The following is a 14,753-nucleotide window of genomic DNA, read 5'->3' as shown; positions in this document are numbered from 1 at the left end:
GATCACCAGAAGGTGAAAAAGAACTAGAAATTGAAAAATTATGTGAAAAAAATAATGAAGTAAAACTTCCCTAACTTGGGGAAGGAAATAGACTTAAGGTCTAGGAAGCACAGAGAGTTCCAAAAAAACTGGACCCAGGGAGAACCACACCAAGACACATTATAATCAAAATGTCAAAAATTAAGGATAAAGAGAGAATCTTAAAAACAGCAAGAGAGAATAAGAGAATTATGTACAAAGGGGTCCCAATAAGACTCCCAGCTGATTCCTCAAAAGAGACTCTGCAGGCAAGAAGGGACTGGCAAGAAATATTCAAAGTAATGAAAAGCAAAAACCTACAGCCACGATCACTCTATCCAGTGGAGCTGTCATTCAGAATAGAAGGGCAGAGAAAAGTGCTTCCAGGACAAAGTAAAACTGAAGGAGTTCATCAGAACCAAACCACTGTTATATGAAATGTTAAAGGGACTTGTTTAGGAGAAAGAGGATCAAAACTATGAGCATTAAAATGAAAACTGTATCACAACAACCAACAACAGAAGCTAGGGAATTGAAACAAAGGCAAGCTAAGTAGGCAAGGGGAATGGGAAAAGAATTATAGGTATGGGGAACATATGGGGGGAGGCCACCTGGGAGGGGGAAGGGGGAAAGGGAGGGAGATGGTACAGGAATTAAGAAGCATAGTAGGAAGGAGTGGAATAGACAGGAAGAGGTTGAGAAGAACTATATGCACAACCAATGGGCATTGACTAAGGGGGGGGGACAACTGGAGAGAGGGGGGTCACTGGGTGGAGGGGAGCAAAGGGAAAAGAAATTGAGACAACTGTAACAGCATAAGCAGTAAAGCATATTAAAAAAAAGAAATAATTCCTCCACCTCACAGAATAACGGTCAGGGCTGAGAGAAGTATGATATATGCTTTAAGTACTGCAAGTATTCCTATTTCCAGCCTGAGGCTTCCTTCCAACACAGGAAAGTTTGATGGCAATTATCCAATCAGACATTTTCTTTTGAGACACACAAGTGTCCAACTGACATTGATTGGATACTGGTTGTTTTGGGGCATTTAAATCAAAATGGTTCTCATCCAATTAAATAATTCAAACAGAAAAATAAAAAAATTAAGAACATGTTCATTTTATTACATCCTGAGGCATTTATTTAGCCAACACTTATCAAACACCTACTATATGCCAATATCTCTACTGGGCTTGGAAATTGAAAGAAGATTAGACATCTTCCTTGGCATTGAGGAATTTACCAATTAATTACTGAAGAAAAAAAAGTTATACTGCAATGGATCAGCGATATAATAGAAAAAAGGTATCTAGTGCAATGGAAACACAGAAGAGAAAGCCCTGAAAAAAGTAAATTTTCATGACTTTCCATGAGTTTCCAACTTAAGTTTGAGCTTGAAGGATGAGGAGAACTTCTTCAGGTTTAGAAGGGAGTGGAGCATTGGGGCTAGAATAGATATTTTGCAATGCCAGACAAGATCAGCCCTCAGTAAGTATAGGTTGAGTGAATAAACAAATAAAAGCATGAACTGACTACAGACAGTGGTATGCTGGTAAACCTATCTCTGGAGGAAAACAAACCCTGATGTATAAAAATTGTTGATTTATTTGAAATATGTACTCTCACCATAGCCAATCTCAAATTACTGACATGACACAGCTGATCACAGAGTCTGGAGGAGAAGTACACATTTGGCACTTGCCAGCCAGTGAGCCAACTCCAGCCCACTGCTGACCGTACAGCAATCCATCTGTGTTTGTGGAAAGAAGGTGCTTATAAATGATGAATGGACAAACTACACGATTCCAGGGCCAAGGCACAGGAATCTCAGAATTCATCGTGCTGTCAATTAGTAAGAAGCTCTGTGACATGTATCAGGAGACAATGAATGCGGAGTTGGGCTGAACCTAGAATGCCATTGTTCTGGGGACTGACCTTATTCAAAAGGTAGTAGGGCATCATCAAAGCTTTTGAAGAGAAGGGGGGTACCGTGATTAGATCCATGTTTTGGATGTGCCTTTAGCCATAATTCCATAAAACACCTTTGCTTGCCTCAAAGTATGAACTTAAATGTGAATGGTTAAATTCTTATAAAAATTTTAATACACAGAACAGCTAAAGCCTCCCTTTTAATGAGACAGAAGGGTAAGAACCACTTCAAAGTTCTTACTCTGTTGTTGGAAATGAAAAAAATATTTTTTTTAAATTTTATTTATTTATTTTTAGAGAGAGGTGATGGGAGGGAGAAAGAGAGGAAGAGAAACATTGATGTGAGAGAGAAATATTGATCAGTTGCCTCTCAGGAACTGAACCTGAAACCCAGACATGTGCCCTGTGACCTGACCGGGAATTGAACTCACAACCTTTCACTATGCAGGACAATGCCCAACCAACTGAGCCACACTAGCCAGGGAGGAAATGATTTCTCATTCAATCAAAAGCAGTCCTTATAAAGCTTGGAGTCAACTGAAAGAAGCAAAACAATTTTGAAGCACAGTATACATGTGCACTCAAATGTAATAAAGAAGAAAGATGAATTATATGATGTCAGACTGGCTAAGTCACACAGGATACAAAGAAATCACCTTAAAGCTACCATGACACCCAACCTTCTTCTGTATTACAAACTCTTTATGTCACAGAAACGTGGGTTTGTACATATACTTATACATTACCCAAATTGATGTCTTTACTGTTTGAAACCAGTAGGTACTTCTCAAAACCAGAAACCTTACCTACCAATAAATCTTACCTAGAAATATTGTCAGGGGAGCAGGCAGAGATGCTGGTCTCCATGCTATCAGAGCTGTCTAGGCTCAAAGTATCAAAGGCCTGGTCCTTGTAGCCATGATCTGGGTAGTGGAAACTGTTCAAGTAGACATTTGATTCAGATGCTGTGCGGTTGTAAAATTCGGAAGATTTCTGCCTTTGTCCTTCACTCATCTGTTGGTGATTATATCCTAAGGAAAGAGCCATAAATATGTTACTATGCCTCATTTTTCAGTCTTAGATCTTATACGACTCAAACCAACAACCCAAAACATCTGCCTATGAAACTTGGCCCTTGGTCTAATTTGTTTTGAAGCCAAGAAGATCAAAGAAAGAGCATCATGCTTGGTGCAAGCAAGAATTTCAAAGTACTCTTGTGAGTGATCTTTTTTTGCCAGCAGATCACTTGACACTCTCCTATGCCAGTCCAACATCTCTGTGCAACTGAGAATAATACATTGGCACACAAAGAAACAAAAGAAAACCAAACAGAAATACAGGTAAAGGTCCTGAATCCTCCAAAAATAGCTGGGTTCAAGTCAGGGCAAAATGGCTCCCAGTGATGAGCAATACCAGGGTCTTCGGGCCACTGCCTCCCTAATGATATTCATGTTCAAGAGACACTGGATTAGATCATAAAGGAGCAGGTGGATCATCTAGAGACAGGATCTGAGGAACTTGTCACTCATTCATCATCACTAAATCTTTTAATCTAGTTAAGAACCAAGCTGCACATTTTTCTCATTCTTTTTTTTTTTCCAATTTCCCTTTTCTGCCAATTACTTCTTTAAAACATTCAGAGTCAATAATTCTTTAAATGACTGTATTCCTAATTGTTATATATCCAGTAAGTCCTAACATCATCAACCGGTTCTTGGAACTGTGGTGAAATGACCATAAGAAAACCAGTTTTACCATAGGCCAATTGATATAAGTGAGTTAAGTTTCTACCCCTCTCATCAATGTTATAATAAAATGACATTAATTTGAGGACCTGCTATATAGAGATGTCTCTTCTTACACCTGGACAGTCAGCGTCCTGCTAGTTGATGATATCAACTGTATGACAATGTAGGAACTATTAAAATACAATGGCAGCAGAAGTGCCATTACTAAGAGGTGTTTTTCTTACCCTGGTACTTACTTGGTCAGCTGCACATTAGGGCATTGGCTTTACTTTGCATGATTGCTATGGCTTTCTCTCTGGTAGCTAGCTGATTTTGGGCTATTCTTTCCTTTCAGTTCTCCGTGTTTCATACACTTGGGAAGCAGGGGGCATACTGATAAATTTTTCAATACATTAAAAAGGTGTTGCTCTAGCCAGTACTGTAGTTTGCATCATCTCTTTCTCCCTGAATAAACTGACTGTCAGACCAATTAAGAGTTTACAACTGGGCCATTTGAATTTTGCCTCTTTTCTTGTGCTTTGCCCATCTGTCAATGAGGCTTTTGATTGATAATGAAATGTCCAAAAAGCAGGCAAGAGGACAAGAGAAGGCCAGAAATTCCAGACAGCTTCCTCTGCTATGGATTAAACATTTCCAGTTAAAACCAGAAGCCACATCCACTGTGCAAATTATCATACACCAAAAGTTACTTACTGTAAAGTGATCTTAGTTCTATGAGTTTTCACGCATTAGTATTTGAAGCAGTTTTAGGTATCTAAGTGAAAATGTTAGTTCAGATTAAGGCATCTTTTGGGAAAATAAGTTTCCTTAATATGAAGTGTAATTATAAATGCCAATACACACCCGTATACATGTAAAAGCTACGTTTCACTTAGCTAAGGGAAGATGCACACCAAGAGACTTTAAGCAGATTATCATTAACTGCAGCGATTAATGCATAAAGCATTAAAGGAAGTCAGTACAGTCATAAGCATGGGGTGTGTGCCTTTATTAAAAAAACAAAGGCAAAATAATTCATTACTCAGTTATTTACCTTTGATATTTGAACTTTTGGAATTACTAATTGCTCCTTTTAAATTGTTTTCAATTATTCATTATGAAAAGGAGGGGGACAAAAAACAAAAAACACCAGAAATTATTTGAAAAGATCATACATGGTTTCTTGCCTTATGCTTTCAAAAGATGTTTGTTGGCAAAGAAAACTTCCACATTGACACCAACTACATGGATGATGTTTCTTTGTTTTAGTATGAAAAACAAATCCCTAAAAGACAACTATGTAATTAAAAACATACAGGAATCAGGTCCTTGGCAACGACGTGTGCCATGTCACTACCCCCCTTCGCCTTCAGTTTTTCATAATGAGGAAAAGTCAATCCCTTTGCTTTCTTAGAAAAGCAGGAAAGAAGATAAGTATATTTCTTCTTTTTTAAAAAATAATTTATTTGTTTATTTATTTATTTATTTGTTTGTTTATTTATTTATTTATTTTTAGAGAGAGGGGAAAGGAGAGGGGGAGAGAAACACCACTGTGTGGTTGTCTCTCACTCGCGCCCCCAACTGGGGACCTGATGTCCACCTAGTCGTGTGCCCTGACTGGGAATCGAACCAGCGACACTTGGCTCGCAGGCCGACGCTCAATACACTGAGCCACAGCAGCCAGGGCTTAGTATATTTCTTCTTAAAACAATGTGTGCCCTGCTCGTCAGATCTTCCAGGATTTCTTCCCCACCCTCACCCCCTAAAGTACCATAGAATAAGAAAATGAACTTACCACCTTCAGGTGAGGTAGACAGTAAATTACAATGACTCAAAATTTTCAGATGCAGGCATGAGGAAAAGCTGTGTGATGAGGGGTACTATGCTAAGGATTGTGCGCATGAATTCCCCACATCACATCACTATTTGTTGAGGTTTGGTTCTGTGTATCAGAGACTCTTCCTTCATTCTGGTGGTAAAATGAGCCTTACATCTTTATGGCAACTTAAATGAGCAAGCCTGCTGCTAATACGCAAATATTTCACAATGCACACAATGCAGGACTTCTGTTTCCTGTGGATCCAATGTGAATGGCATGTTCTACCTTATGAAGCTTCTCATTTCTCCCAATTGGCAATGCTTTACTGATCACGATGAACTCAACTGGCTTAGCCTCCTCCATCCTGAACAATTCCAGAAAAACAAATAAGAGCATGGAGCTCTCCTCTGGAACTGTACCAGTGTGATTCCAAAAAGCTGGTTTTGGGATTCAGCCTCTGGCTGGGCCATTTGGAAGTATAGGTACTTTTGATAGAGGAAACATCATAGGAGAGCAGGAGAAGGAGGGTACCTGGTAGGAGGCCCAAGGAGAAGCGCTGGTGCAGGGAAGTAGCACAGAGCAGGTGTGCTTTATCAAGGGGGGCACACCTATGCTGTTCACCACAGAATCTCCATTTATTTAGCATATGGATGTCATGAAATAAGTCACTCAATGAATTCATTTTCTTATCTATAAATGGCAACCAAATTAGTGGCTAAATAAAGAAGTGGAATGCATTTACTGTTCAGGGTGGGACAAAGTAAGTGGATTGGGAAAAATGAGACTTTCCCGGCCCCTGAGACTGCTTGTTTTGCTTTTAAGTTATGCAGCAAGAATAACATTCAGCAGTGGACAGCAACTAAAACGTACAATAAAAAGGGCCTTGTAAATGTTTCAAATCCTTCCTATCCAGACAGAAATAGCTATTTGAAAGGGTATTTTACAAGGTTTATACAGAGAGTCCTGGTAATATCTGAGGCTAGTTGCTAAGCATAGTACATACAAGGAACCTAAACAAACTCAACTCTCTTCACTGCCCAAGAAGAGCCAATATTTTTCACATGCCAGGTCCATTTACTATTATTATTTTTAATGCCAGTCTCCGTGACTTCTGGCTTAATTGGACCTGAGAAGTCCTGTGTGAGCTGACCGTTGTGAGATATTTATCTTCCAAATGTGTGGTATGTACTTTAAACTACTATCTAGGCCTTAATATAAAAAATGAAATGATTTAAAATTATAAGCTGGGTTTAAGAGGACAAAATCAATCAGTCTTTCTGGCAATTCAGCCTTTCATAGCTCACCTGCTGAGAGATTCATTCTTCCTAACCATATTCCACAGCCGGAAGATGAGGGGACAGGACAAGTCAGAAGAGAAGAGAATGACAGAGAAAGGGAAAAAGATATAAGATCAAAAAGGATGCCCACGGGGACAGGAAAAAATATACAACACTTCCAACATGCAATCATTGATGGGGTTAATAACAATACCAGATTGGCAAGGCGAGATGTTGACATTTTTAGATTAAATCTGAGTTTATAGAGAAGAATTCAAGAAGTTAAAAAATAATAAGCTTATGATACATGCACACAGTCAAAAAAGATTTAAGGGAAAAATATCTTCCACACACTTTGGTCAACCAGAAAACAGGGAGAATAAAAGCAATACTATATCTATAAAACTTCTTTTTTTCCATGCAGACAGTAACAAATTGTTTTTAAGAGCTAAGGTTTGTAAAATACCATTCATTATTTGAAGCAGCGTCTATCAAATTTTATACATCTCTTACTAGCAACCCACAGTAATCGCACCTTATTTATTCAGGCCAGTCATTTAAACTGTTATTCACTCTTCATCAAGTGTTTCATATAAATAGTCTCAAATAGAATGATTAAGTAGGAGCTTTTAAATTCCTTCCACCCTCCTACATAGCCTGCTTTATTTGTTCCTGGCCTCTATAAAGGAGTAATCTCACATATTACACTTAGCCTATATACAACCCAAGGCCCACTCTTCTTTATCTAGATTCTGCGTCTTACAAAACAGTGCTTCCCAAGCATTCATGTTTCCTGCATGCTCTGACCTTGTCATAAAAAATAAAAATAAAAAAACAACAACAAAAAAAACACAAAGAGGGTCATGCAGCTGCCTGTGAATGAATAGCAGCTGCACCCAGCAAATGTACAACAATTTTTTCCATTGTGTAAAAGGAATAATCATTAGACTAAAAACTGCCATTGTGCAGTTTTAAAGCTGATCATTTCTTAAAGATGACTTGACAATGACCTTTCACTATTTGCCGGAAACAAAAATACCACACAAGGAGGTTGTCATACCTTTCTTGGACCTTCCTGCATTAAACAGAAGACAAAAGGACAAAGATTTCATTCATTCTAAAGCTTACAAAGCAATAGTTCACAAGCTGTACAAAAGCCAATAACCATTACAATTTTAAGAACTTGGTTCCTGGGCTTTCTGCTTTACACTCTGCTCTCAGGGATCTTTGTCTGCATGATTCACATTGCCAGTTCTATTAAAACAATGCTGATAGAAGGAAAGCTTATACTTACACCATGGTCCTTGACATATCCATTATGAATAAGCAGCAAAAAAATAGTTCATTTATATTAATTGTGCAAGTCAAGAAAAATGGTAAGATTATTAAATTAGAGTTAATGAAAATGTGCTAGATCCAATTTTTTTTAAATGGAATTTTACTTGTGTTTGCTGTTCTAATGATGCCAACAAGTGCAACAATTCTAAATGAAATTGTGATTCAACCCTCTGGTCATTGTAGGCCACCAATATGGGCCAATTTTTTGGTCTGCTGTGGCTCTAAGAACATAGCCCCAACCCCTCCTCCTCTAGGTTGGGGAGCCAAGGGAGGCAGGCTGGCCTCACCAAGAAACATCACATCCAGCTGAATCAACATACACATGACAGTTCTCTGCTTCCTCAGAAGCTGTCTCATCAGCACCCAAGAAACTCTTTAAGGAGCACCACTTTAGAACCGCAGTAGGAAAAGACTAGTGCTGCAGCCTTCTTAGGTATACAGAAGGCCTACCAGGGAAGTACCCAGAGCAAAATGATCAAAGACAATAGGTTTTGCAGAGGGCATATCCTTAATGTGACCTCAGAGAATCAGTTCAGTTTTCCACGTATGAGTCTAGCATGGGGATTCCCATTGTTTGAGAGGAAAAGAGATTAGAAAAATAGAGATCAAACATTGCTTCAGTTTCACCGTATTCTCACAAGTCATCTTACACAATAATGTTTATAGTTCTTGATTTTCACAAATCTATCCACTTAATATAAAGGCCTAGTTTTTCTTACTCTATTTTAAGAAAATATTTTCAACTTAAAATATGGTATTGGGGCCAGTCCAATCTTTGATGTCTTCAGTCAGTGGGAAAAATACATTTAAAAAGAAGTCTATAAATATTGCAGAAAAATGCTTCAATAAAAGATAGATTTGACCCATAAGTGAACAGTGATAAATAAGAGCCAAAATACACTCATTTATGTTTATTATTTATAATCATAAGGTCAATTTTAACTTATTTAGAAACTATGATAAAGAAAATAAATGAGAAGTTCAATCAAATGTATTTGATTTAAATGTTAACATAAACCTGTCATATTACAAACCTCTCTTATGACTACTAAAGCCTCTATTAACTATTTTTTGCCTCTGTTAACTCTTAAATCACTTCTAGTAATCATTAAAAACCTCATTCAAGTAATGTATATGTATATGTACACAGAAGTTACACACATAAAACACATATTACACACATACACACACACACACCAAAATTTATTTATGTTTTAGGCTTGTTTTTTTCTGATAGAAAATCAGTGATTATCCTGATACCATTGACAGAGAGGCTGAGCAATCAGAATTGAATCCCAGCCTCCTTGGAGGGAAGGGCTTCAATCCCCCTTGTGCATGAACACATTTAGGGGCCAAATGTCCACCACTCTTATCAGCTTCTGCATTTACATCCTAGCATATCTCTATCACTGCATTTACCACATTTTATTAAACTTATCTGTTATGTGTCTTTCTCCCTCACTAAACTATAAGCATTTCAAGGGAAAGGGTCATGTCATTCATTTGCATTCTTGGTCTCTAGTACCACGCCTGTTCAAAAGCGAGGGTCAATACAAGTTGTTGACCTAAATGACTATGTTAACACAATAAATCTCTTTTCAGCAAGAATCTCACAGTTGGAATTGCATTGCAGTAGTTTCTTTTAGCCCCACAAAGACTGTTTGAGAACCTCATTATAAATGCATGCAATGCATTTTTATAAAGAAATAAAATATGCTGAGAATCAAAACCTACCTGAAACCTAACAACCACATAAAATAAAGGCTCAAACCATATTAAAAGTCCAAAGAGATTTCTGTCCTGCCACTAGTTCTCTATTTACTGTGTCAGCTCAATGGATCTTTAGCACACAGTTCAACACAGTGGGTCAGCCACAAACCAGGTGAGTGACTTACAATCTCAGCGGTCTCTCTTTTCTTTTTTTCTATCAAGTACAAAGGTTAGTATTCTCAGGAGAACTTTCTGGCTTGGGAATACTATTAAATTTATGAAGTACAATGTTTAAAACATACCAGTCATATGCATATATAGGAAAAGTTACCTTAGTACAACTATAACGATATACATACAGACAGTGTGGGGGAAAAAGTAGGTTTATAGTTGTTTGTATAAAAAATAATAAAATAATTACTAAATAATAACACAAGAATAAACTGTGTTTTGCACACTCACAACCATAACCTATTTTTGTCCGACCCAGCATACCCCTCTCACAAAGGGGACGCATTAAGTGTAAAATTGAGCACTTTGTTTGATGCCCTTTCTGATGACCCTCAGCCTTGCTCTCCCACCCTCTCTCTCAGGAGAATTCTAATGCTTAACAAAAGACATCACATTTGCTTTTAAAGCTACCTACCTTTGAGCATCCTCCGAGATTCGGAGTCCTTGGTCATGGTCGCCAGTGAGTGAGGGAGCACACTGCCACAGCTGTTGCTTTGTCCCAGGGGCAAGTGAGCCTGTGAGAACCGAGGGGGAGGGCAGGAAACACTTCAGGCAAAGTGCAGCCCTTCAGGACATGGCCCCGGCTCCAATTCCACAGCTCCTATCTAAGTGCAGAGGGCAGGGAAGGAAGGCCTCCCATCCCATTTGTGGATGCTCCGTGGGAAAGGCCAGTGGCTGTCCCTCCCAAGGAGCTCCATGGCAGTCTCCACATCACGGCAATTCTCCCAGTGGCAGCAATTCCAAAAGATGAGGAAAACACCTGTTCTTCAAAACCACCTTTGAGAACAACTCGAACCTCTTCATGCATAAAGAGCAGAGTGCAGATGCAGGGCAGGAACACATGCACAGCATGCACAGGGACAGAGAAGGCCTACCCTGTACCAAGTGCACCGATTTCCATCCACCCCCAGCTATCTAGTAGGCTGAAAGCTAGAGAAACCTATGAATTCCCCCAGTGGTTCCAGCATTCTCTTTAATAGCAAAATCCTTTATGTAAAATATACTTGGGACACCATTGATAAAATAAATTAAAACAACGTTACCCTGACTGAGGTCAAAGGAAGGGCCCAAAGCCTGTCCCACTCAGAATCTCCTTCTCACTCGCCTCTTCCTCTTCCTGCAATGAACCCTCAGGCATGTCAGCAGAACATGAATGAGGTTTTAGGCATTGGACCACATGGGTTCATATTCCAGCCTCATGGCTGACCAGCTGAGGGCACTTGGCTAGTCAATTAGCTTCTTCATACCTCAGTGTATACATATGTACAATGGGGACAACAATTAGTACTGAATAGTGTCGCTGGAATTTAAAACAAGACAGTCCACATAAAGTGCTTAGCCCAGTGTCAGGTTCAGAAATGGTGCTATTACTCCTGTAACCTAGAGCTTCTATCTTCCCATTTCCAGATCCAGGATGCAGCCATGGGAGTCTGCCACATGAATGCCACCTGCCACTTGTGTGGTGATGGTAAAAAAAATACCCTGCACTAGGTTCTTAATCCCAGAGTGTACAATTTCCAAATGTCTTCTGAATAAGAAAGAAAATGCAATTTAGTCATAATGTCTGCCCAACAAGCAAACTTAATGGTTTATTACTTAGCATTTTCTTTAAGTACCTTTGCACATCAATAAACATAATGACACGAAGACTCCCTGGATATGAAGCCCGGGGTTCTCCCCATGTCCTACCTTTGGGGCGGTGCTTCTCCCCAGAGTAGCATTGCTGAAATGTGGGGAAATGGAAGGTGTGGTTTTCTTTCGAGGCAAAGTGTCACTCAGATAGAGGCCTTCTTTATGCTGTTTTTTCCTTTCCTCCAGACTTCTAAAGTGCTTTAAATGCAAATGTAAAGCAGAACAGCAAAACTTGACTAAGTAAAAGAGGTCACGGAAGAAATTAAGAAGTATGCATTCCAAAGAAGTTTGGGAATTTTAACAGATTTTTTAAAAATTCAATTTATACTTGTGTTCACTATCAATCTTGGGCTAGCTCGCATTCGGTAAGATACTTAGGCACCAGGAGGATTTATTACTGAACCTAGAAACAAGAAAAAAAATCTACCTTTCACTCTCAGAGTTAGTGCCTGCTGCCTTGGGGCCTCGGGACAGCTTACAAATTATTATGATGGTCGCCATGTGGATGGCGCAACAGCCAGTGGACAAATCAAGTAAGCAGTTTCTCCCCGTGTCGGCCTGGGCAGTTCTGTGCGGCGGCACAGACCCCAGTGTGAGGGGAACAAGGCAAGGGAGAAGGGAGAGGATGAAGAGAAAGAGCGAGTAAACGGGAGTTGTTTCAACTTTGGAATAGTATTTCAATCACGTAAAAACACTCCAACTGGACATAACGTTTGCATATAAGGCATCCTTCTAGGTTACTCTTCTATTTAAAAAAGATCTTGGCCAAGAAGGCCCTATAGTAATCCCTCATATTAAAAAATCCTCCTGTTGACTTTTTCTTTTTCAGATTCCTAAGGCAAAATTTTTGCTAACTTGAAATTTATCCAAGTTTTTCTTGGCCTCTCAAAAAAAATTGTCTTCAATGGTAAAATTATTTCCTAACTAAAGTTTCTTTAGGTTTGATCATTTTTATTCTAAGCTAGGGCTTTTGAAATATGTAAAAATTAATGTAAATTTGAGTTACCGAAGTTTTTATTATTCTTCACATATGCCAATCATGGAAAATATCTGCATTTTAATTTTACTATTATTTACTTATATTAGTTAATATTTATTAACCCAAAAGTAGTGGGAATATATAGTCCTTTAACAAAAGGTAACAGTAGTAAAGATACCTTCAAGAAATGTAAGGGCTGGACATAGCACACCAAGGCTTTCTACTTTGGGGATCAAGTGTCTCTGATTCCTTAGGATCGTCTGGAGTCAAATTCACACAGGAATTTGATTATAGTTGAAAGGAGGCTCAAAACAGATTTTTTCTGAATACCCAAGCATGAATAGGCACTAAATGTAGTAAAAGCAGGGCAACATTAAGAATAGTAAACCATTAAAAAATAATCTGGTCAATATAAACTGCTCTTCTAGTGACCAAAAGCACTACTTGTGGGGTGACCTTGGATAATCTATTTACCCACACTGAACCTCTCAGTTCCCTAAATGTCAATGTGAAATTAATTTTTATTTCACAAGATTGTTAAAAGGAAGAGATGAGATATTTATTTGTAAATGTTAAGCAAATTTTTTGACATATAGCAAGGGAATGATGTCTATTATTATGGTTTCAACAATGTCTTAAACATTTTGTGTTGACAAGCAACTTTTTATATCATGGATTTTATGGAAATAATTATTATTATCTTGAAAAATACCCAAGGTTAAGTTGCAATATTTTGATTGAGTGGAAACTAAACTATGAGAATATAAAACTAGCTCAAACGTATGAAGTTAGGAGGAGACCGTCAAGGTCTCAAACTTTGTAACACTCCCAACACCCTTAGAACGTATTAACTGTCCTTTAAAAAGAAAATCAGCAAAGGAGCATGCATCTTGTCTTTTAAAAAAATTTCTTTGGAAAAATTGAAGAAAAGATTCCCAAACTCTGAACACCAGTTGCTAATTACCTGTTGCTCCTGCGGCTGCTGCTGCCTTCTGTGTTTCTTAGCTGGTAGAGGAGGAGGTGTGTCATTTAAAGGGAAAGGATTGACAGATGGAGCCATGACTTCAGGCCAAGGGGCTGATTGAGGTTGAGTGATAGGATGAGGAGAAAGGGTAGAAGGAAACATAAATCCAGGACAGACAGGTGATCTTTGCTTTATAGGAGAAAGAAAAAGTATATATGTGTCCATATGAAATGAAAGAATATTGACAAAGAAATGAAATCAATAATCTGATTATTCTCTTTTCTTATATTTTAATCAAGAAGTCACAGATTATGGGCTGTATTTTTAGCCTTTTGTTAAAATCCCAATCTATAAGCAGCCTAGATCAGTAGAAGGTATTTTTATTTACTATTATTTGCCCTTTCTCAGATATTTTATAAAGGTCCATATTGCAAAACATAATAGAAAAAAATCAAACTGGAAAGGTGATTCAAACCAATTTTACAAAGACTCGATTTTTAAGAAAATGCTCATGTTAGAGTACTCAGACATAGTTTATTTTTTTCAACTTATTTCTAGTAGTCTACTCGGTCCCATATATTTCATGGTTTCTGGTATTGTAATTGGTAGAGCAGTACCCCCAAATTGGTATATTTTTCAAATTCAATATCACTTTGACCCTCTGGTCAACCAAACATATATTTGTCACAAATTTCCTCATTTTCAGTTAACCAGGGTTAATTTTTGACACGAGGAAAGCAGTGAATGATGAAATGTCATGCCAACACACCTCTTTATTTTGTGGCTGGCTCACCAGTACAGCTGTGGCAGGCCCAGTGGCAACAGCGTCAGCATCAGCAGGAAACTGAGTGGAAGGGGATAGATTCGTGGAATTGCCACATGGCTCATTAATTTCACTTACACTGATATAGCCCTAAAAGGAGGAATTTAGAAGTTAAACACAAAGGAAGCAAAAGCTGAGGCATGCGAGAGTATTAATGCTCTAACAAAATGGAGTTAGCATAGAGCGGCGCAGCCAGATATCTGTGGTATTATCAAATGTTCCATCAGGGAATCATCAGCAATTAAAATGGATTTACAGTGCTTAATCATTAAAATGATACTGCAAACATTAAAAAAGAATTCTTTT

The 14,753-nt window shown here is 38.3% G+C and overlaps 1 protein-coding gene across 1 annotated transcript in view; it reads right to left on the bottom strand.

The window, feature by feature from the left end:
* PHLDB2 (pleckstrin homology like domain family B member 2) overlaps positions 1 to 14,753 on the bottom strand; it is a 246,362-nt gene that overhangs the window by 28,176 nt on the left and 203,433 nt on the right. Inside the window, exons 11-17 of the mRNA XM_090276411.1 lie at positions 14,394 to 14,537; positions 13,625 to 13,813; positions 11,739 to 11,879; positions 10,465 to 10,564; positions 6,798 to 6,818; positions 4,729 to 4,764; positions 2,771 to 2,978 (exon numbers count right to left, since the gene is read on the bottom strand). Coding sequence (XP_090132537.1) covers positions 2,771 to 2,978; positions 4,729 to 4,764; positions 6,798 to 6,818; positions 10,465 to 10,564; positions 11,739 to 11,879; positions 13,625 to 13,813; positions 14,394 to 14,537 — 839 coding nt within the window. The remainder of the gene's footprint in view (positions 1 to 2,770; positions 2,979 to 4,728; positions 4,765 to 6,797; positions 6,819 to 10,464; positions 10,565 to 11,738; positions 11,880 to 13,624; positions 13,814 to 14,393; positions 14,538 to 14,753) is intronic.

This window comes from Furipterus horrens, unplaced genomic scaffold (genome assembly GCF_987537825.1).
Source record: "Furipterus horrens unplaced genomic scaffold, mFurHor1.1.pri manual_scaffold_1, whole genome shotgun sequence".
Taxonomy (NCBI): Eukaryota; Metazoa; Chordata; class Mammalia; order Chiroptera; family Furipteridae; genus Furipterus; species Furipterus horrens.
This window is presented reverse-complemented; position numbering and strand designations above follow the sequence as displayed.